The 25,013-nt window shown below is 38.5% G+C and overlaps 2 protein-coding genes across 2 annotated transcripts; one reads left to right on the forward strand and one right to left on the reverse strand.

The window, feature by feature from the left end:
* Nucleotides 1-421: 421 nt before the first annotated feature.
* On the reverse strand, nt 422-12,853 carry LOC139938041 (carboxypeptidase B-like). Its single transcript, XM_071933394.1, has 10 exons — nt 12,660-12,853; nt 11,156-11,237; nt 10,136-10,354; nt 9,302-9,400; nt 9,030-9,131; nt 6,072-6,182; nt 4,702-4,792; nt 3,271-3,479; nt 2,544-2,628; nt 422-1,925 (listed from the first exon to the last, which is right to left on the reverse strand). Exons 1-10 carry the CDS (start codon nt 12,719-12,721, stop codon nt 1,732-1,734), a joined length of 1,254 nt encoding a protein of 417 aa, XP_071789495.1. The 5' UTR covers nt 12,722-12,853; the 3' UTR covers nt 422-1,731.
* A 2,093-nt stretch (nt 12,854-14,946) lies between these two features.
* LOC139938042 (IgGFc-binding protein-like) lies at nt 14,947-23,718 on the forward strand. The gene is made up of 4 exons (XM_071933395.1): nt 14,947-15,116; nt 16,670-18,076; nt 19,039-19,126; nt 20,075-23,718. Exons 1-4 carry the CDS (start codon nt 15,053-15,055, stop codon nt 20,298-20,300), a joined length of 1,785 nt encoding a protein of 594 aa, XP_071789496.1. The 5' UTR covers nt 14,947-15,052; the 3' UTR covers nt 20,301-23,718.
* Nucleotides 23,719-25,013: the final 1,295 nt, after the last annotated feature.

The raw sequence follows: 25,013 nt of genomic DNA on the forward strand, positions 1-25,013 counted from the left end.
CCTAAAAGTGGTTTTTGTTTTTTTGCCAGTGGATTGTTTGTAAACTGTTTTGTTTTAACTAGATCCGTTTGTCTTGTCTCCATTGTTTGTTTGTTTGTGTTTCTCCATTGTTTGTTTGTTTGTTTGTTTGTTTGTTTATTTTAAACAGGTCTTGTAGTCATAGTGTGGCATGCTCTTTAAAGACACTGGACACCTTTGGTAATTGTCAAAGACCAGTCTGCTCACTTGGTGTATGTCAAACATGCATAAAATAACAGAACCTGTAAAAAATTGAACTCAGTTGGTCGTCGAAGTTGCGAGATAATAATGGAAGAAGAAAAAACATCCTTGTCGCACGAAGTTGGTACATATATACTAGATTTAGGGACCTCAAAATCGAATTCTCATATTTCTAAAAGAAGAGAAGCATACAAACGGGAAATAGTCTAAATCATTCCTTCATGGTTTATTTATTGTTCAACATTATTTGGTAACAATTAGTTTGATGCGCCTAAGATTCACAATAGGCCAAAATGCTGGTTGACAAAAATAACGAGGAAGTTGCCGTTATGACTTATTCCTCATTTTATATTGGAACAAAATGGTATGACAAAAACAATAAACCGTAAACGAATATGCCTACTTTAGTTCAAGTTGGCACTAACACAGTTTTACACTAATCTTGAAGGTAGGGGTAATGGAAATCCAACATCAAACTTGAACTCTTATTGGCAAACAATTTTGTAGCAGAAACTATTCGTCCATTTTTGTAACTCAAAATAATGTGACCTTTACAATCTAACTGTAGAGGAGGCTGGAAAATGTAACATAGAGAGTCATATCGTAAGCAAGCATGATTGTTGTGGGTGAACATTGTGTGTGGTTTCTTTCAGACATAACAAGATATAGTATAAGACAATAGTAAGTATAGCCGTCCTATATTCGAGGTAGATTCTTATGGAGCATTAGGTCTACTCACTGAGAAGGTGGCCGCCGAGAGCCTTCATGATTTGTGGATAAACATTGTGTGTGGTTTCTTTAACATACACCTATATGCATGTAGTATGTAGTATACACATAATTGACTAGCAATGAGGTAACTAGAGTGTACGTCTATTCCCCCGAGGGACTTTGAGTGACCAGAAGTGCGACCTATTTCCCGAAGCCGAAGGCCGAGGAAAATGGGTCGCTCTTCCGGTCACTCAGAGGCCCGAGGGGGAATAGACGTACACTAGTTACCGAATAATGTCAGTCAATATGTGTTTTATAACACAGCTCGGTCTTAAATGTCAAACATAAGAACAGAAATCTGGAAAGAAAGGAAGTTTTGTAGTTGTTGTTCACGGTTCAAGTCAAGAGAGGGCGCTGTAACCGGGCACTATTTTCAAAGGTACTAGTTCCCGCAAAACACGTGCGCGCGATCACTAGACTATATTAGTTGATACCACGTGACAGTTTTTCAGCCAACCAGAATACAGAACAAGCAAGAGGTATATTGTAATATAGTAGCGCATAGTACAGCTAATTATAGAATAGTTCAGTAAACTAAAGCAGTCCTACTACGGGATAGATTCTTATGGAGCATTATTTGCTGAGGAGGTGGCCTCAGAGAGCCTTCATGGCAGCGAAGGTCTCAATACCGGACTCTGCGGATAAACATTGTGGTGTGGTTTTATTCAGACCTAACTATAGAATAGAATATACAGTTTAGGCTTTTAATACAGTATAGCAGTTCTACTTCGGGATAGATTCTTATGGAGCATACTCGCTGAGGAGGTGACCCCCGAGAGCCTTCATGGCAGCGAAGGTCTCAATACCGGACTCTTCGATCTGAGATGCTGGGAGGAGGAAGCCGAATTTTCCGGTATCTCTCAGTTCCATCACGTACGAGTACTTGGCTCCCAGTTTGGAGAATCCCCAATCCACACTGCATCCAGAAGCGGCATCTGTGAACATATAGAACAAAATATTGTTGCACCAATCCATCCCAGAATATATATTTTAATTGAGGAATATTACTTTATGTGATTACTATGATTACTATTGAATGGCTTATTTTGATGAATATATCACCACAATATTGAGCCAAGCGCAAGGATTGTGATTTTGTTGATCATGTAAAGAAGGTGTACGAACATCGAGTTTGACGAACGAAAGTTATACTTTGAAAATCCTCTTTCGGGATAGACCAAAACATACATGTATCTATGAGGCCCACTTATCATGTTTGTTGCTCGCTCTCAACATGGATTTGTATGAACTCGGTAGTTTTCCATGAAGAAAATAAAATGTGAATGGTCGTTTGACGTGTAAAACTTAAAATAAAAAAATTTAAAAAAATAAAAACATAGAGAAAGGACGTCCTTGCTTTAAGGTGAAACCAAGTCGTTTCTCCAGAGGAGGTCCTTGCTCTGTTGAACCAAGTCTTCAGTTTATTATTAGTCGTACACGGAAAATCACAAAAAAAGAAAATGAGCTCGCCTCACTCTATATACTTGACTTGTAATACAGGATGAAAACAACAAGGTTTATCGCTTCAGATCATTAACTGTTACGCAACTTACAGAGGGTTCTTGCAGATGGTCCGTATGTGTACTCAGTTCCGAACTCGGCCTTCAAAGCGTTTACAACCTTTACTGATGCAACGTCCTATATATAAAACAAAGTTACAAAGGACGGTTAAGAACTATCAATGAATGATAAAGAAAGATAACTGGGAATCGTGTTGTGTATGTATTTGAAGAGTTAGAGTGTATAGAAACTGAAGCATTCATGACTGAGGACTGGGAAGCAAAGATAATGCGTGTGCGATCTTTCAAGCTCGGTCTCAAGTTCAATCAATCAATCAATCAATCAATTAGAGGGAAATTATATAGCGCCAAAATCAACCAAAGTTGTTCAAAGGTTGGCATGTAGTCATTGGAGTGTGGGTTCGAGTCCTGTTCAAGACACTCGACCATAAATAAATTGTCTTCACATGTGTATTTAATGGGACTCCGGAAATATGGTCGATTAATATCCCTAGCAATGTAACATAAGTTGTAGCTTTCCGGGAGGTAGCCTCAACACCTGACGTCACACTTCTAGGCTCGTGAATGCCAGATACCAGGGGGGTGTGTTCCACTTGCGCAAACGTTGCCAACGCCGTGACCGGGATTCGAACCCACACTATACTGAACAGAATCAGCAGAGCTTGAATTCGGTGCTCTTAACCGCTCGGCCATGACACCCACAAAACAATGATTGCTCCGTGGGGTGCCCGTGTAAAAGAGTATTTTAACACATTCTTACATGGTCTACGCTCTCAGTTGGGAGAGCAGCAAAGGCTGAGTATGACCAAGGAGAAAGGAACAGTTGGGAGTAGGCATGGAAGTCGATGAAATTCACAACTGTCTGTTGAAGGTTGAGAAGGAAGGAAGTGGTGGCGGCAACCTCTGGCTCAGAGTGGACTGATGGTCCACGGTAAGTATCCGAGCACTTCTGTGTACTGGCCCCTTGTCCTGCAAGTCAATGTGAAATTAGTATGTATCAGTCAGTTCAAATGTACCCAATTATATCTGACGTATGCAAAATGTTACCAAATGAGTATGAAAGCTCAACGCTGATTGGTCTACACGTTTTCATACGAGACACAAATTCACGGTATCGGAGCTGAAATAAGTGTATTTCAGTTTGTGAAAAAATACCCAACTACTGACGTAGTCAAAATGTTACTAATGAGTATAAAAGCTCAACAATTATTCTTCACTTATACGAGACACACATGCACGGTAAAAGTGCCGTATACAGTTTTTTGTTCTTTGATTTCAAACTAGGTTAAAACTGTTTTAATTCAACTTTATAATATCCATTGATTTTTATATCAGGAAGGCTTGGTGCCAAGGGGAATTATACTAGCACCTCAAAAGTTTCAACTACTGTCATCTCCTATCTGAGGGAGTGGGTCAGTGTGTACATTAATACAAAACAAAATTCAAAAGACCAACATAAGTTTTTATTTTCCAAACTTTCCACTGAGGGGTGCTTAACGAAATCTGATTATAAAAAGTGTGAACTAATAAGCTTTTGTTTATAAACCTATTACGATATCATCTCAAATTGCAGCTGCTTCGCTCCCACGCTGCAAAACTTTTATGTAATGAGCAAAGCCTTCAAAAGTTCAATTTGATTTCCTGGTTTATTAGGTGACTTTCATTCAAATAGACAATTTTTATTGATTACATTTGGAGCCAACTGTTTGTTTCAGTCTGATATGGTTGTAAATGATATACCATAAAACTAACACGTATAAATTCATTTCTTAAAGTGGCGTTTTTGAGATATTGCCGAAAATTTGCATGGGGCGGTTGTGTCCACGCAGGAAGCAATACTGCAGTCCGCTTTTCAGCTTCAGATTTTGGTGGATAAAAAGTGATACCTTTTTGCAGGGTCGTGGCTGTGCGATAAAGGCTCTTGCCTTCGGCTCGGGGGCATTTATCGCACGGCCACGACCCTGCCGGTTTTAAACGGCAGTCGAAGAACTCGTCGCTATATACCCCGACAGGAATTGCACTTTGCTTGTACCGAACTGTTCGAAAATTTTGGGTGATTAATCTGACAGTTTCTTTGGGGAGGTAGCCAATTTCTACACACATGATGGGTTTCGATTGACAGAGCAAAATCGCTACACAGTTTGTTGGTCTCTACGATTTTCATAGCCTGAATAGTTTGATATGTACTTACCACCCCATCTGTAATCGTAGTTTCTGTTGGGGTCTGTTCCAACGCATACTTGTGCACCGTATGTTGAACGGGTCTTTCGCCACAATCGATCCTTGAATTTTAACATCAAAGAAGTTGAAACTTTAGAGTGTGACAATAACATGTATTTTACCATTGCATAGTTTCAAATGTTTGCATGATGTGATCTTTTGCATATTAGTGGGATATTCGCTCGGCCCTAGCGGCCAGTCTATCCAGGACTGCTGGAATGGGCTAATCAGTAATGCGTGCAGTGTTAGTCTTGGTGCAAGACGTTTCTCGTTTCCTTTTCACACACACCGCGGCCAATTCACCGACAGCGCGCGGAACGACTCACCTGACTTTATAAGTCCACTCACCGTTTCCGGCGGTGAGTGGACTTATAAGTCAGGCGAGTCGTTGCGCGCGCTGTCGGTGAATTGGCCGCGGTGTGTGTGAAAAGGAAACGAGAAACGTCTTGCACCAAGACTAGTGCAGTGTGAGTGTGCTGGATGAAGGGACTGTGAGCGCCTTGACTAAACCAAAGAGCATGCTCATAATACGTTTGCCCACCCCAGCGCCTTTGGTTAAAGGCAAGACGCTGGGGACAAGCCAAAGTGGGATGTAGCTTTAAAAACTATAAGATCACTGGTCCAGTGGTTCTGTAGGACTTGCTATTATAATAATAATAACCTTACTTATATAGCGCTTTTTACAAAAGCGATACAAAGCGCTTACGAAATACAATAGCAACCAAACAAAAAGATAAACTACATATTTTACTGACAAAAACAATGCAATTAACAATGATTCAATCTAGAGTAACTTAGGATAGAGGTGGGTTTTTAATTGGGATTTGAAGGAACTCAGGGAATTGGTTAAACGAACAGATTGAGGAAGACGATTCCAGCATTTTTTGGCCCAGTTGCAGCTATCATAGGTTGTGGGTTCGAATCCTACCAAGCTAACTGTTGATTTCACAATGGCTAAAATAAGTACTGCAAGCTTACTGTTGATTTCACAATGGTTAAAATAAGTATTGCTTATAGTTTTTGAATCCATGTTTCTTGATGGTGCAGTTCATAAAGCCATAGAGAGGTGTTACACCATTAGCTCTGTTCAGGACCAATGAAGGATTATGGACTAATTTTAGATACTTCATGGAGAACCGGGACAAACAAATGAAAAAGAATAAACAATCTCCATATGGGAATTTTTAAGACCGGGTGCTCCACGAGGAAATCTGTATACAAAGTCTACATGGGGAAACTGTTTAGTGAAAAGGCACAAAAGAATGCTACACTAATAAGGGTGTTTTTGTAAACTGTTATGTGATAATACCGAGAATTATAAATACTTTAGACTTTACGTACGTTAATCCATGTGTAAGTGTAGCCATCGACGTTCAATGAGGGCACAATGTAGATATCGAAGGTATCCAACATCTTTGTTACGGTGTCATCGGTACCGTATTCTTCAGCAAGCTGTGGGGAAAACAGTTACCAGTTAACAAAATAATACTATCCAAAACTGAAATTTGGGGTAAACATATTTTAGACTTTGGTTATTTAGTTGGGTAAATTGTTACTACTTTGGTTAACATACGACAGATTTCAACCAACAGGGGTCTGACGGTCAATATAAGTGGGCATGAATTGCCCAACCATTATTTCTGACCAACTAATCCCCACTTCCTCCAAAATGCCCAACAGGTTGGGTAAAGTGCAGTATTTAACCAACAATCATGGGCAGTTTAACTATTTGACCAATCATTCATTAAAAAGCTGGTTATTTAGCGCGGGTTCGTTTAATAGCACTTTTCCAAACTGTTGGGCGGTTCACCTAGGTTAATTAAAGTTATATTTTAGTTGGTTAACATTTTGGTTACCATTTTTAGCCATAGAATAAAACATATACATCTTTTATTAGGGTTTCTGTCATACATAGCGTAGACGACAACAGCTAAAAATAACGTGAAGAGCCCAATTGAACGACGGATTTGAACAGAAAAATGCCTACCATCATATGTAATAGTATTTTTTAACATCGAGGTTAAATGATCTTTAAATAAGTGCGTGGTCATTAAACTGCCGTGACTTTATTTTTATGGCTTTATCTGACGCCGCAAGCAACACACAACATGCATGGCGACTATAACTATATATAAGCCATTTTGAGATATGGTGGGCACAATGAAACTATTTGGGTAATTTTGCAGACATGCCAACCTCTGGGATCACAAAACTGTATTCTGAAACCCCAAAACCTGTATTTTGCATCAAAAACCTGAATTTTTTTTTTAAACACGCGTAAACGTAATTTTAAGCCCCGAGACAGGCAAAATAGAGAAGGTGTGAAGGCCATTAAGTTATCAAACAGCCTAATTAAACCAGTTAATTAAAACTTGAAGAAAAAAAATGAAGAAAAAAAATAAAGAAAAAATCAAAATAAAAAATAAAATAAAAAATTTAGCAGAGGTTTCCCTACGGGTGGATAACCCAATGGAACAGGTTTGTATGAAAAAAAGATATTGATAAATCATATCTTAAAGACATTGATTAATCATATCCTATTTCATATAGAAACCCTTGTCAATTAATTAAAATTAATATAATTTTCTTTGTCAAAAGAAGACAAGTACAAAACAAAACCAATTTAATTTCAATGAAGAAGACAAAAAAAACAAATCATCCCAAAAAAGTTCGTTTGTTGTATTTGGGGGCATAGTTCTTAAATTTATCTTATAAAAATCTCGCTTCAGGCGCTCTATATCTTTTGTGTCTTTATTTTGGCAAAAAATTCTTTTGCAAACTCGATTCGTCCGTTCACAAAACGACCGATACCATATAAGGGCATTTGACAACAGCGCCCTCTGTTGTTCAAATTGTGTTAGACGGGTTCCCTGTGAAATCGGGACGTCGGATAAACTGGCGTGTAGTAAGCAATGCAGGTTTGTGCTACTAGCGTGCGTGCAATGATGGATGCGAGGGAATCTCCGTTGCGCTCGCTCGATGTGTGGTGAAAGTTGAATAAGGAATACCCCGTGGAATAATAGAGTTCACTGGATGATCATTATCGGCCGTAAGTAGTCGGCCGAAAACTTATTTGTGTCAATAAAAAAATATTGAACTTGAGTTAAAAAAGGGCACGACGGCCAACTGGGATAAAATTGTATTTTTGCGGTGGCGATGCTCAAACCGTATTTTTTTTGCAAAACCCGTACACCCGTATTTTTTACAAAAACCCGTACGAAATACGGGAAAAACGTACTAGTTGGCATGTCTGATTTTGTCTGCCGCCCCGTGGCGTTTTGTTTTTTAAAGACAGTGGACACTATTGGTAATTGTCAAAGACCAGTCTTGTCACTTGGTGTATCTCAACATTTGCATAAAACAACAAACCTGTGAAAATTTGAGCTCAATCGGTCATCAAAGTTGCGAGATAATAATGAAAGAAGAAACACCCTTGTCACACGAATTTGTGTGCGTTTAGATGGTTGATTTCGAGACCTCAAGTTCTAAATATGAGGTCTCGAAATCAAATTCGTGGAAAAATACTTCTTTCTCGAAAACTATGGCACTTCAGAGGGAGCCGTTTCTCACAATGTTGTATACCATCCACCTCTCCCCATTCCTCGTCACAAAGAAAGGTTTTATGCTAATAATTATTTTGAGTAATTACCAATAGTGTCCACTGCCTTTAATAAGATTGAGCCCATTATTTTGCTCCCGTTTAACAACGTGTGGCCTAAGGGAAGAGACGTTTAATACTATATCGAAGACGTATCTACCTAACAAGGTACTCAAGGCGCTGAGTTTATAATACACAAACTTTCAGAAAGATAGGTTATTGGAGTGATGAATTCCGAGACCAAATTGTAGCACCGAATAAAGGTGCTACGGCGCATTCAGCAGTGTTGGTAATCAGTCCTAACAATAGTTGCAATGTAAACTACGGTTTGTATAAAACATTTTTGAGAACCATTTCACTTTGAAGTAATGTAATTATGTTAGCTTTTATCGCAACATAATAATTATTTTCTCTCAGATTGTGTATTCGGTTAAATGGATTATTCTTCCCGCGTGGGCATAATCGCTCCGGATGTTCGGCGTTATCATAAAAACCCAACCACATTTTAGGATGAAATTTTCACAGATATTATCGTTGAATAAGTTATTACAGGCCTTTATAGGCATAGGACTATAACAATCAAACGGTTAAAAAAAACAAAGGTATACTTTCCCAGAGGAATTTTCCCGATAGGGCTGCTGCTTACGTCATCAACTGGCATTCAGGTTTTACATAATGAAAATGTGTACATGTGAACTTACGGATTTGGCGATGTACATGACAGTAGCAGGAGACACCCATTCACGAGCGTGGATACCACCCTGCCAGTAAATAGCGGGCTTTTGGAATCCGGCTGTTCCCATCTGAAGGATAACCCAAATGTACTCATAGTTAAAACAAACTTTTCAAGAAAAGTGACCAATTGAAACTGGCTGGGAAAACCAACATAAACATATACATTTTTAAACAACAATAACTATGTAAAGGAATACTATTTCATGCGAGCAACGAGATTATAAGAAAGCTGACCTACCTTGATAGCGTTGATTGGACGGCCTTCGAATGACGTGGCGATCTGGAAGTTCTGTACAAAGCTGTATTCGGCTGCAAAGTCCTTAACCCATTGCTGGATCTGTAAACAGGAATAAACAAATTTTCGCGTCACTTCTTGAACAACAAAAATGCGAAAACACAGTCAGGCTCGTTTTAAGAACCGATGCGTTCCCCAATTTACTCCTTGTCGACGCAGGGAGAACGCCGTCAACTTCAGCATTTTGAAGTTCAGTTCATGATTGTGTGTCATTTTGACTCCCAAAATGGAGCACTGGATGTTGCGGGTGCCTGTGTTTAAATGATGCGAATTGTTTACTGTGAACAGTGAAGTCAACATAATGTTGGGAATTTAAACACGATGTAAACTTGCACACGTAAACACAGTGTTAATTATAGTTTCAGTGTTCAAGAATATAATTTTCGTTAAGGGTACAAGACAAAGGAAACTTAACACAGTGAGCAACACACCTGTGTGGGGTTACAATGTGCATTGGCGTGGTTATGGTTATCGTTTCTTGTTTTTTCCTTTCTCTAATCCGACTTCTTTGCTCCTTATTGGTAAGGCATTTTGTCTAAAAAGGTCGTGGGTTCGAATCCCACCAGTAATATGCCTGGGTTTTTTTCTACATAACTCTGGAAAGTAATACTGTGCTAACACTCGTCAGTGTAAGGGTAAAACCAAGTTATTAGGCCTATTGTTCTTCAGTTGTGAAGGTTACAAAAAAACATTCGGACGAAACAAAACATTGCAAGCTATTTTTTCTCTAAAACCTAATCATTACATGTTAAATGGGTGGACTTAAACAATGGATACCTCGGCGTATGTGTGATAAATCGTGTAGTCGAATGACGCGGCGCTGATGCTGACGTCACGGTGCATCTGCGAATCGGCGACGGCTTGAACGTCATCGATCATGACGTCATAGGAGATGCCACGAACTTCGAGGGCTTCTTTGAGGAAAGTCTGGAGTGCCGGCGATACCATTACGTCAACGGGGCGGTCAAGGCGTCCGGTGTTCTGCCAGAAATCAAGCTGTGGAAGAAACAAAATTGTTTTTAAAACTTTCGTTCTCTTGGTATAAGTTAGTCAAATTTTGTCACAAACAACCGAGACTGAAACGAGACTATATTAAATCGATAATTTAATTCTCAATGCATGTTTGTTGTTCCTATATTATAACAAGCTACATAAGGGGACATTCAGAATAGTCAATAATGTAAATAAGTCTCAATTTTGTTTTCGAAATTGTTTTGACACAACCACCCACCCCAAACTTCGTTTTTGAAATATTCAATGGCCTAATGCTATAATCTATAAACACTGAAGAACACAGTAATGCCTGAAGTGAACCATACGGGCCTATTTTCCTATTTTAAATCAAAGGTCTCCAATATCTGTCGTTTTCAATGACTTTTCCTGGCTTAAACACACGTTTTGTAGTTTATTCAAGAATGATGACGATCTTTCTCGTATGTTGGTATTTATAAAAACTGAAAGTTCGATTTTCAATTATTTCATTTGACCACTCACAATTCCGAGTTCCTTTTTATTTTAAATAGAACTTTGTTATAATTGACTTTTCTGAACGGCCCTTAAATAACCAGAGTCTAGAGGTTACGTCAAAACACTGAGAAACTACCCGGTTGTGCCATCTACCAAAAGAAGAAAAACCAGATCACCATCACTTTGTTTATTTCATTAATATATTCTTAATTATTTTCAAAAATTATAAATGAAGTGACAGAATAAAAGCTCGCCATTGCCTAATTAATTTGTGCGATAATTTGATGTTTTTCCATAGCATAATTGATATGAAAGAATTTCGTTTTCTACCTTAGAGGCAAAGTCATCCTTCAATGAATTCAGCCATTCTAGCTCAGACGGATCACGTGGCTGTATGCGGAGTGTCTGATACCTGAATAATGAAAAATATTGTTTTATTTCTAAAAGCACTGGACACTTTATTTGTAATTGCTCAAAATAATTGTCAGCATAAACACTTACTTGGTAACGAGCAATGCACAGCTGTTGATAGTATAAAACATTGTGAGAAAAGGCTTCCTCTGAAGTAGCGTAGTTTTTTTTTTTGAAAGAGGTAATTATTCACTCAAATAAAAAAATACTTCAGCTGAAGCCTTTAATGTTTTGCATCTGAAAGCACACGAAGTAATGCAACTAAGGTATTTTGTTGTCTTTTATGATTCTCTTGCAAATTCGATGACCAATTGAGCCCAAGTTTTGACAACTTTGTGATTTTATGCATATGTTGGGAAACACCAAGTGATGATCCTTGGTTTTGACAATATTATTTCCAAAGGTGTCCAGTGCCTTTAATCATACCAGTACTAATTTTGTCTGCAAAGTAATTCCATCTAATTTGAAGAACAATAACCTTTATCACCTTGTTCCGGTAGCCTATATGTTTTTTTGTTTTTTTTTTCAATTCATATTATTACTCATAGTTATTATTCATGGTATATTAAAACGTATAGCCAGAGGCAAAGTTGCTTTGAACTTTACTTTGTAAAAAACACATGATTTCAAAATGACGAAAAAGGCAAATCCAAGGCAAACAAGAACTGTAAGTTATATTTAAAATAAAAACATTCACAATTATATTAAAATCATGATAACTATAAGTAGGCCTAAGGCTATAGGCTGAATGCTTAGGAAAATACAACAATAAGGAAACTTTTCTCCTATAAAAGTTTAAAACCAGATTTAATTGGAAGATAACCAATCACACAATAGCAAAGCTAAAAGAAAATTCCAACATACCAAGCTATAGACACACAATTATAATTAAACAGAATTAAGTACATTTCGGGTTCATTTTAAACTACATTTCCCCGGTAATATATGGCCACTTTTCTTAAAGTTATTGTGCAAATTTGTCAAATTATGCTGTTTTTCTCAATAACATATTTCTGAATGAAAAAAAGAATAGAGGATCGATTTGTGTATCCCTTGAAAGTCAAACATGACAAAAATGTGTGCGACATAATATAGGCCTAATGCTTACAAATAAAAACTTATCATTTTTTAAACGTTAGCCTAGCAAAATTAGATTGAATCTTGCTATCTAAAGCATGATTTCACGGAGGAGAAAGTGGTCAAAGAACAACTTTTTTAAAAAAATCCTGTTTCGATACCAATTTTCGGACTATCAATGACATTTTTAAGCTGTACACTTAAAAAATAACAAAAAATGAAACATTGCAGTTAAAATTAACCCGTTATTATAAAATAAAAATAAAAATCTGCACATTTATATACAGAATCGTGTGCAACTTTAAGCAATATACGGTTTGATAATAATTGAAAGACAATTATTTACCCATCATATCGAACAGCAACAGCGCACACCAAAACGGCGGCAAGCACAATGAACAATTTCATCTTGAAGCGTGAACTCCTCTCAACAACGAGTTTCTAAAGTGTGCCTCAACATCACCTGGCTGCAGCCTTTTAAACAATCGAGTCCTGTGGTACATGGGATTACGGCTCCTCTATCATCTGATCAGCAAAATGTTATATTATGGTGTATGTACAAGTTATTAGCACTGCATTTCTCAGGAGCAAGTATCGTGGGAGTTCAGCAATTTAGACACATCTGTAAGATAGTGTGATCATCGTGGGAGAAATCAGCTGTCTTTGCTAAATACAATGTATAGGCATACATACCAAGACATCCTATGAGTGAGGGTTCGCACATGAAAATACACAGCACCAAATGAATGCATCCAGTTTTTAAGCTATATTGACCCGTATATTCGAACATAATTACCTTCAAATAGCTGTTGATAAGCTTGTACCAGCAAATTATCGTTTCAACGCTTGCAAACGGATACACAAACTGACCAAGATTTTTGTTTTGTTTTGCTGTGATAATTTGTTGACACGTCATTATATGACCGGTGTTTTAGGGAAATCGGTTCGCCGAAGATTCTGTCGGGGAGTTAGGGTGGGCTGAAGGAGGGGGGGGGGGGGGGTAAAAGAGGGCACCAACAGAAGTAGTTTGTACACAGTACGCCGTATGGGGGACAGAATCTCCTGTAACACCGGTTCAAAATACTGGACTATTAATAATAATTATTAGTATTAACCGTCAGATGGTAGAGTACCCGCACGTAAATCTGGCGAACTGCAGGTTCAAATCCCGCTAGAGTGTATATAGTCTATGTTCACACAAAATGTACTCGTTAGAACAAAAACACACACGACAAAAACACAGATATAATTTTGTGCATCCCCCTTATGTGTGGTGAAGAGGTTTTCAACTAGTGGTTTAATCCCAACGAGGCCTGGTTCTCGATCATTTTACCGAGACAAAGTCGAGGTAAATTATCAAGAACCAGGCCTCGGCGGGTTTAAACCACTAGTTGAAAACCGGTTCAACACACTTTGATTCCCATTCATAAATACCTTTTTGGTTAAAAGGCGTAACAAAATAAGAAACTCTGTGAAACTTATATGTTTCCACCTCCCATGGTATGTTCATGTACATGTTACATGTACATGTTACATGTACATGTTACATGTACATGTACGATGGCCGTACGCGTGTGTTTTCCAGTTCCGTTCGTGTGCATGCGCGTATATAGTCTTAGTGCATATTCGCTGGTTTTCCTTTTACACACAGCGCGGCCAACTCACCGACAGCGCCTGCATCGCCCGTAACAAGAAACGTCTTGCATCAAGACTAGCGCGGAGTCTCCGCCGACAACCGGTTATAAACAAAGGTTTAAACACCCCCACGTGACGCGCTCTCCACCAATAGGAATAGCGAAACTGTCTGAGGTATTTATGAATAGAACAATAGATTTCTGGTGTTTTGTATAGCGACACGATTGCATCAGTGCTAGAAGTTTATTGTACACGGCTATACTCATAGTGTTTTCATTTTACACTGAGTGCAGATCAGGGCCTAATTTCATAGAGCTGCTAAGCACAACAATTTGCATAGCATGAACTTTCTGTCTCGATAAAAACAAGTTACTGACCATATTTCCACATGATTTTCAGGATGAGCAAACAACAGCTGAATACCAGTATAAAAAAAGCAATATGCAACCAATTGAAATTTGGTTTGTAATCCTGTTTTTATAAAATATGAAATTTGATGCTAAGCAAATTTGTGTGCTTAGCAGCTTTATGTAATTGGGCCCTGTGCATCATACCAGGAAGTCAGGAGCGATGAAGCTTTCCTGCCTGCAAAATTTTGCTCATGCATTTGGCATTAGTGTCATCTACAAAGTATAAACAAGTATTACTCGTTAGTCATATGAAGATCACATTAAAATCTTGATCTTCACCAAAAGTTATAAAGGACAGAATTTTTGGTTCAATCGAAGTTAAAGTACATTACACCATGGAGGTAGAAATCACACAGGCCTCAGTTTTGTTTATCTTTCAATTTTACTGCGGCACATCCAGAAAAGTCGTGAATAACAAACACAACCGCATGGTTGGTTAAAATGAAAAGAGTTTGGTACGGTAGATGCACCAATTCAGTTAAGCACAAAGGAATACCTATGAAATAAACCTCGACATGGGCCTTTTCATATTCCAATTTATACATCTGTGAAGGTCGTTTTCCCTTGGTGTTTGCCTATAGGAAGAAACGGTAGCTGTTTTTGACAACTCAGCAGTGGTTATGTATAGCCCAAGTAGGCCCAATATTAAGCACCCAACTTAGTAACTAGTAGCACCTAACTGTTCTCTACCAATATGTTACCGACCGTGTTTATATTAGTTTGTTGTGGGGTATTTCTTGGCGATTCAGCAGTACATGGTGAGTATAGTTCCGGAAGATCTAAAAACTCGGTGTAGGTCTACTAACATCATGTAGAAATTTATTCCTCCATGCTAACGTTTACTCGTTCATATACCCCCTTTTGATGGTTAGTAATATAGTGTGCACAGCTACAATTATGGGTAGGCCTATAGGCCTACATGTTTTGTTCGTATATGCATGTTATGAACAAAAGTTTGTAGTAGCAGTATGACACGTCTGCTTTGTTTATGAAGAAACGGTAGCTGTTTTGACAATTCAGCGGTGGTTTATGAGTATTAGTAAAGTATTACCTATAAGCATCTAACTGTTCTCTAATCATTGTACCGACCGTGTTTATATTAGTTTGTTGTGGGGGATTTCGTGGTGATGCAGCAGTCTTGAAGATCGTAAAGCTCTAAAGCTTACTATAAGTGGTTTACTAATACTTAAGCCTATTAACACAATATACATGGTTATCAATCTGCCATTAGGGTACACCCTATAATATGTACACAGCTAACCATAACCCTAACCATCCCTAACCGTCCGTGCCCGAACAACAGTTTGAAAACCACTTATGTAGGTCTATACATGGAGGAAGAAAATAGATAGCAGTAATCTCAATGTAATGTATAAACCATCAGTGTGTCGTTGGTAAATAAAAAGTGCCGAGTTTGTCAAGTACAAGATCTGCAAAGAGTTAGGCCTATTACTAAATATTTATTTGTTGTTCATTTGGTGTCTTTGAACAAAAAGTGGTATCCGTGATTGTGGCTGTGCACTTTTACATATAGACATTAGCCCTGGCGGCCTTATACCTTTAGTAATGTGTACAGCAGCGAGGAAGAGTTCTATATAGGGCTCATCTAGGCCTATGGAAAGTATGCTTACGGTTACCGATAGTTTTGGTAATACTTAGATGGGCCCGCTCATATACTACAACACTTTAACTGGAATTGAAGTTCCAATTTTATTTTGGGAAAAAACCCATACTGGTTCCAAATCAAATGTTGTTTACGTGTAGGCATACGTTAAATAAGAACATTGATTTGGTGCAATGTCATCCAGATTTAGGCCGTGCTATCTTTATATGCTTAATTGGTTAACAATTTTCTGCTTTTCTGTTTACATTTTTCTGCTTAGTAAAAATGAGCAGAATGCCCACAGATGGTACATGTGAAAAAAATATTTTGGCGAGTAACCTCTTGTGAAAGCATATTTATTTTGCTCAACTCTACGCAACTGGGCTCTGTGGAAAGGAGTACCGCGTGCCATAAAGACATCATAATACAAACTCGGTCTGCAAAGTTTCTTGTTTACTTCAGATGGGAAATAAAGCAGTTGGTCCCGTGTGTTGTTTAACGCACGTAAAATAACCCAGTGCACTTAACGAAAAGAGTAAGAGGGTACTCCCTGGTGTAGCTTGTATGATTGGCTGCATATTGCGCCACAGCACCTTGTAAGGGAAACATACTATGCGCTTTGATAGGGGTCAGTAGTGATAAAGCGCTAATAATAACACAGTATTATTAGTATTTATTATTAACAATAATATTTATTTCCTCTTTCAGCACTGCAAACTAACGTTGGACGAGAATTCATCTTTGGGTTTGCTGAAAATTACCGGCCAAATGCCGACCCATCGGTTATCATCACAAACATGTCCCCACTGGACCACGAGAACGTCACCGTCACCATCAGTACACCGGTACACGGGCTATTGCAGACCGTTCATCTTCAGGGCTTGGACAGCTCCAAGCAAATAACACTGCCTCGTGAGCTGGTACCATACGGCGAATCGCCAGACCTATCTGTCATCATCGTGAATGCCGATGACGATATTGCAGTGTACGCCATCAACGACGCACACGACCGCTCAATGGACGGGTTCACGGTTCTACCCAAAAGGTCTCTGGGAACCGAATACTTCGTAGCAACTTATGAACCCTCCTTGTCTTCACAGATGCTTTTTATTGCTACTGAGGATGACACTGTGATTCGCATTCAGTTATCAAACCATGTGGTCTACAAAAAAGTCGACGTTGAACCGGGACGACTGATCACTATTGACGCAAGTAAGTACAAGGTGTTCTTGCTGGAAAGTGACAAAGACTTGAGTGGAACCAAGATCACGTCTAATAAACCTCTCGCCGTTTTAAGTGGGAACAGGTGTGCGTTTGTCCCGGTGGGTGTGTTGACGTGCGACCATCTTGCCGAGATGCTTCCCCCTTTCACTCAGTGGGGCAAAACGTTCGTGATCATGACATTTTTGGGCCGTTCTTCGGGTGATATTTACCGGGTCATCGCTGGACGCGACAACACGGAAGTTACCGTCAAATCTCAGACGTTCATTTTAAAAGAGAAAGAGTTCCGGGACTTCGAAATTTTGCATGGCAAAACAAGTTTAATTCAGTCTGACAAACCTGTGCTTGTTATACAGTATGCCAAGAGCTTTGCAGCTGATAATGTAAACGGGGATCCGGCAATGACGATTGTACCTCCAATGGAGCAGAGTGTTAACCTGGTAAAACTACCAACTTATAACACCACAAAAGACTTACAGGCAGTCGAGAACTACGTGAATATCTACGCCCCGTGCAAAGAGATGTACTATTCCAACCTGACACTAGACGGGGAGGTGATTCGAGACATCGTCTCCGCTGATCGGATCGTCCGGGTAGACCGTTCAGACTACTGTGCCGTTGGCTTTCACATTGACCACGGAATGCACATCGTCGCCCCGGGGCCGCAAGGGTTTGAGAGCTTCGTCGCCATTGCATATGGTTTTGCCCAGGGCAATTCGTACGCGTGGCCGGCTGGTCTGGCCACAACCCAGATCGTCTGTGAGTACGTGTTACCCAGTAGCAGCATCCAGTACTATGATTGCAGGAGAGGGATCCTCGAAGTGCACATTCCATGTAATGTAACCGAGGTTAAAACTATTGAAGAATGCATCAATATAGATTGTGTGAGCTATGGTAAGCAATTGGGGACTCGAGTTTCGGTTTATTACCGTTTGACGAAATGTCGGGAGAGCAAGAACAACAACACACTAACAACAAACAAACAAACAAGCAAATACCACCAACAAACTAACAAGCACAAATAATTGCTGGGTATACCACGCCACAGCCTTTGAGAGTCAACTAAATCTCATGTAGCCCACTGTTTAAACAATCACGTGATTTATAATAATTATTATATTTTCAATGTATCAGTGGTCTAACTGCAGGTGTTTTGGTTTGCCAGGCATTCAGGAATCGAACCAATTTTGTCATAAAAAACATACATACAGCGGACACTATTGGTAATTGTCAAAGACTAGCCTTCACACTTGGCGTATCTCAACATAGAATCACAAACCTGTGAAAATTTGAGCTCAATCAGTCATTGAACTTGCGAGATAATCATGAAAGAAAAAAAACACCCTTGTCACACAAGGTGTCCACTGCCTTTAATACAGTTAACATTGCACTATTGGTAATTGTATAATCAAAATAATTGTTAGCATAAAAACTTACTTGGTAACAAGCAATGAAGAGCTGTTGTTAGTATAAAACATTGTGAGAAACGGCTCCCTGTGAGGTAACGTATAGTTTTTGAGAAAGAAGTAATTTCTCAGTAAAATATTTTATTTGATTTCGAGACCTCACGCGTAAGGTCTCGAAATCAAGCATGAAAACACGCAACTTCGTGTTACAAGGGTGTTTTTTCTTCCATTATTATCTCACAACTTCGATGACCAATTAAGTTCAAATTATCACAGGTTTGTTATTTTTTTGCATACATGAGATACACAAAGTGAGAAGACTGGTCTTTGACAATTACCAAAGGTGTCCAGTGTCTTTTTGTTACCATTCACATAGACTGCTATATAGGAATTTCACTTTAGATCTCAGTGTAACGAATACAGCTATTTGATTTTGTTGTACCTGAACAGATAATCTCATTTTCATCTGCGCTGGAGTTGCAGTCGCGGCAATGATTCTACTCAAACTATTTAGTTACTTCGTCATCGGAAGGACATCGTAAGTATTATAGTGTATGTGAGGGGCTACCTCTGACCCCTTGTGGAGAAAAAACTTGAATCACTACATTTCAATTAAAGACTACACATGTATATACAAGAAAAAGGCACGACAGTTCTTTTCAGAACTGAGAAGTCTCCCAAACAATCCGATAAATCTACTCCGCGGTAGTAGAATATATAGCGAGACAATTCTCTAAAGAACAAATTCTACATGGCAAGTAAATACACACATGGTGTTTCGCAAACCAAATATATTGATACCTCACCATGCAATGCCTCAAATCCTATAAAGACTTTAATATAGTTATCACTGACGAATCTTGAGTTGGTAGGATTTGAAACTTGTCGTGATTGGAGTATAATCAAGCGATGTTTTGTCCAAGCACCATGTCTTTTTGAGATTGATTGACCACTCAACGTTTCGACCATGCGGTCTGCTCCGATTGTCTTCAGGGGGGGGGGGGGGGGTGGACTAACTGGTAGTTGGGCTTACAGTTCCCGCCTTCGCAAGCCCAACTACAGTTAATTTCCATGGCAGTACTGAAGCAGCATCCAGCAACCGAGTCGGTGGCAGCGGACATTCCGGGAAATTCTTTGTTCTGTGTGCATGCTCAAACGTAAACAATGGAAATTTACCTGGCAAGGTCTGCTGCCCGTAGCGTAAAAGTCTCCCATCACTCAAACTCTCACACAGGGGAGCAATTTTTTGTGCTGTACATCAATTGCCGATGTCATAGTGCTTTTCAATTGGGATTTTTTTTATTCTTCTAAATTTGATTATAAAAGGGAATCCCGTTAATAAACAACAAATGTAACATTTTGAGGATGGCAATTCTATATAATACTACAGAAATAATGCCACCTCTAACATATCTATGTTTGTATAACGTAATCCGTGAAATGGTGTAGTAAAGTTTTAACATTCACTTTGTCATGGTTCTCCTAGATTGAACAAGCAACAGATCGCATTTGGACAAACTGCACTGCCACTACCACCACCTCCTCCGGAGATAACTATAGCAGCCTTCGAGACTCCCAGTTCACCGCCGCCTGAACTCATTATCAGGCGTGATAGTTTATCCCCTTCAATGATACCTGGTTCGCCGATGCCTTCACCAAATACGAGGAGAACGTCAAGACAGGAACGCGCCGACCGTATGAGGAGGAAATAGAGATACTACAAAACTGTTTAACAAACTGTTAAAGACAGTGGACACTATTGGTAATTACTCAAAATATCACCATAAAAACTTACTTGGTAACGAGCAATGTAGAACTGTTGGTAGTATAAAACATTTTGAGAAAGCTCCCTCTGAAGTAACGTAGAAAGAAGTAATTATCCACTAAAATATTTGAATTGTATTTCGAGACCTCTCAGAATTAGATATTGAAGTCCCGAAATCAAGCATCGGAAAGCACACAACTTCATGAGACAGGTTTTTGCCAGGATTTGGTAAAAGAGTGTCCAAACTGTGTGTCAAAATTGAACACTAATAATAGGCCTACATTTACATGTAAATGTCAGATATAACAAGGTGTCCAAACAGGGTGTCCGAAAGACACCCTACACCTCTGGCTAACACTATACGCATGGCAAGTATTGTTTGAAGCTTTGCATCGTGTAGAAAAAGAAAGAAACTATAAAGAAATGGTAATCTTGCGGGTACAAACATGAGTAAATCGCTTTTTGGTGGGAGTCTTGGCTGTGAAAAGAGCCGGTGTGCACACCGTCTCTGTTCACATCGGCTCTTTTCACAGCCAAGACTCCCACCAAAAAGAATGGTCTCGACTTTCCGAAAGTATACTCTGCTCGTCTTCAGGATTCTGCTTTTCTCCTGAAGACGAGCTGGGTATACTGTGTCGAGACCACACCGGCTCTTTTCGGAGCCGACACTCCCTCGAAAGAGATTTACACATGGCTGTACCCGTAAGTTTACTATTTATTTATAGTGTATTCATAACAATGCATGGCATTTTGACAGCTAAACTATTTTCGTATCGTATGACTATCGTATGCAATATATTTGAGATTTATGTTTTTGGTGTGAGGGGAAAAGAAACTTCGAGTTTCATAAGTGTAACGGATGTTTCATTTCATTTTTTTCATTTTTTGTTTCATACATGTAGATAATGTATCAATCCTTGCCGAATATTTTGATATTTTACTTTAATTCTCACTTTTAAATGAAAAAGTGCTCCATCAAAATGCCTATGCATTTCAGATGTGAAGATCCAAGCATTTATTTTTTGTATAAATACTTCCCATTTTCAATATTATAATCCAGACCTTGGGTACAGTGGTTAAAGTAAATTGGTGATCTATTTATATTGTAATATTAAGTAGGGTTTTGCATGGTGGGAGTTTAAAAAGGTAAAGGTTTATGGTAATTCACATGTAAATCTCTTCTGAGTAGTGTTGGTTCTGAGAAGAACCGGTGGTTTTACAACTCAACACATGGTGCATTCAAAAAGCCTCGCGTGAATGCATAATATTGTGTAAATTAATTTGATAGAAATGTATTATATTTGCCACGTCTTATATACCGCGGTTATTTAACTATTTTTTTACTCATTTCTGAGGACAAAACCCCCAAACAACAACAAAACACAATCTACAGCTCCATGCCAGTGATTCTTTTAAGTGGGTTGCTTATGTGGTCTTTATATATAGGGCTAAAAAAAACAGCCTTCAATACGATCTTACTTTAGTGCCTTAAAATACTTGTTTCTTAACTAGTATGTTTACTTCGAGCAGTCAAATGAAATTTCGTTACAGACTTAATCATTTAAATATTTCACTTTTATTTGATGATATTTTGATCACACTATATCCATTTTCGAAAACCGGTATAATATTCTCAATATGCATTATACATCATTGTGTAGTCTATATAAAGGAGGATTACTTATTACGAGTTTCACTTCACATCTTTCCCTCTAATCACAATTTGGATACTTTTTTTTAGGGAGGGACTTTACCATCACTACTCCATCACCAGTGTGTGATTCATCTTCCAGAATTCCTACCACTGGGATCAATTGCTTAGAGCTGCTTAAGCATAAAATTATCGCTTAACAATTTTCTGCTCAGCACGATACCAGTCACATATTATACATGGTACCTGATATTTTGGTTGGTTAAACCTATTCTGGGGTCGATTTCACAAAGAGTTAGGATTATAGTACTAACTTAGGACTAGTTATAGGAGATAATATTACACAGTTAAAGTAAACTCGTCCTGACTCGAGATAAGACTAGTCTTACTCTTTGTGAAATCCAACCCTGGAAAGCAAACTGTTGTTTTGTTGAGTTATAATTATGTCTGTGCTTAAGCGGCTCTATGAAATTGGGCCCAGGTTGTACACATAATTTGTATGATCAATAATGGTTTTCATTTTACACTATACAAATCTATCTGATTTTTTGGTTTTTAAATGTTTTGAAGACATTTTGTTTATTATCACATAAAAAGTTTACTTTGTGCTGACACATGATTGTTTACTGATTCCCGACACCGATTGATCTTAGATACAATATTGCAAGCCAAATTATCTTAATACCAATCTAGGCCTTCCCAAGAATTGAGGTAAAACAAAATGCAGATATTCTGCCAAATATGCACAACGTGCTGTGTACAATCATTAATAAGAATGATCAAACAAGAGCCATTGCTGATAGTTTTTTTTGTGCACAAAATTAAGCAAAGTATCTATGTTTATAAATAGGAAAAATGATATCCCACTTGATTATGTATAGTACCTTTATCATTGTATTGTCGGGCATCTGAAACTGTGATCTTTTGATCAGAAGAAAACAAATGGCATGTAGGCCTAAGTGATGCACCCCTACTTGTTAACCATGTCTCAAGTATACAAAAATGTAGAAAATATCTTAAAGGAAATAAATGAGTTGGGTAACAATATTTCATGCATGATGATTTATATGACGACAACGCTATAATAATGCTATGATCTCTTACTCAAAGGGGCACGCTGCCTTCGGATTGTGCGCTTTGTGGTTTAAAAGGGGGATTTTGTTTGATGTGTTTAATTAATGACCACTGAAAATTTAATTTTAACAAAATATATAATGATTCACACAAGTATCCCTTGAAGTTGCGTGGTGTTTGTGTTGAAGTTTCATGAAAGAACATGATCAGAGAATCAACATTTTGAATCCACAAATAGTGGACTGTATGTTCGGCAGGTTTTGTTTCCAGGTAGGCAAATTTACGTGTTTTGTTTTTTTAATCACTAGGCCTAATCACTAATTACAACACACTGTGGGTGGTCTTGTAAGTAAGCAACTTTTTTAAAGGTTTAAGGAGCAGGTCCAGCAACATTTTGAAAAAAATTTGAAGGCACTGTGCCCCTTCAAGACAACAATGCATTTAAAGTATACAATACACTTCTAACCGTAAATTTCTAAATAAATCCTTGTATAAGGCTCTACCAAATCAACATTTCTAATTCTGTACATTGCAATGCAAAATGAAAGCTATTCAGTTGTATTATAACGCACAGTTGCCTCAACATCCCGTCCTCTAAAAATGGCAAATCAAGTTGAGGGAACAGTTTGTACTCTGCGTAGTACAGGAGGAAACAAAAGAAACATGGCCAATGCAACGATATGCAGCAACTTTGTACACACAACGCATATTGCTACACTGACCATGGATGATAACAAATCATTTACATTGACCAATAAAATCCAACCTTTATGTATAATTAGGTACATGGACAAAAACAGGTAGGCCAACCACCTACTCAGTTTGGGATATACGCCGATTACATTTGGGTTCTATTCTACTGTCATTTTCTCTTTAAATAATTGCCAAATATTCCCCTGGAGCTTTGAAGAGAACTCGTACTAAATTCCACATACCATTTACATTTGGGTGGGTTCTCTTGGTTCTTCCACATTGGGAAACAATGAGGTTTTAAAGGAGAATTTAGGATATTAAGTAGCTTTAACTCTAAACCTTCTTTTTGGTAGTTTTGAAGCCGAGGTCTTTTTCTCCAGACTCAAACACGGAAAGCACACACCATAAACACATATTTTCTAAATATTGCACCTTTCCTTAATTTGGCTGGGGTATCAAACATTTGGAATTTGGTGGAAAATTGAGTTTACCCTACGAGATATGGAAATAATATGACAAATAATGCAATGAAGTTAGTAAAACTGTAGTTGGTAAAACTGACCACAACACGATAATTGGAAGCCACAGACTGTGAATACCACATGTACATGGTACAACTGTGATTGCACAGTTTGTGCACAGTGAATTCACCAATTAATGAATCAATCTGAGGTGGTTTGCCACACTTTGCATTCTCCAAAGACTACTACCAGAATTCCATCACGAGATTTTGAAGTGACAAGAATACAGTCAAACAACTGCATCTCCATTCCGACAAACATTTGAGAGAATAAACATTTTCACAGAAATAGGAAACAAAACATCGCCATGCTTGCAAAACACCAAGGTGTCAGCCAGCTTGTACGCCCGTCATGTACTAATGACGTCTGGGGATCGCACACGCACTTGTAAAGCAGTACAAGTTTTGACAAAAATAGTGCCCAGAACAGAACCAGTTTGTCTAATATACCAAGCATTATAAAGCCTTTGACACACTCTGATAAACAAGGCTTACCTTTTAAGATATGCAGTATTTTTGACGACAACAAAAAGGTATTCTCATCACCTATCCAAGGCATGAAGCACGGTCTGCTAAACGCCCGACTATAGACACAACTGGACAACATAATGATCCAACCACACACAGCGACATCCAGGTCGGTAAAACGAGTGCAAATTTAACACTCACATAAATCCAGTAATGGCCTCATATTCTCCCCACAAAACGAGACACAAATTAGT

Source organism: Asterias amurensis, chromosome 6, assembly GCF_032118995.1.
Source record: "Asterias amurensis chromosome 6, ASM3211899v1".
Taxonomy (NCBI): Eukaryota; Metazoa; Echinodermata; class Asteroidea; order Forcipulatida; family Asteriidae; genus Asterias; species Asterias amurensis.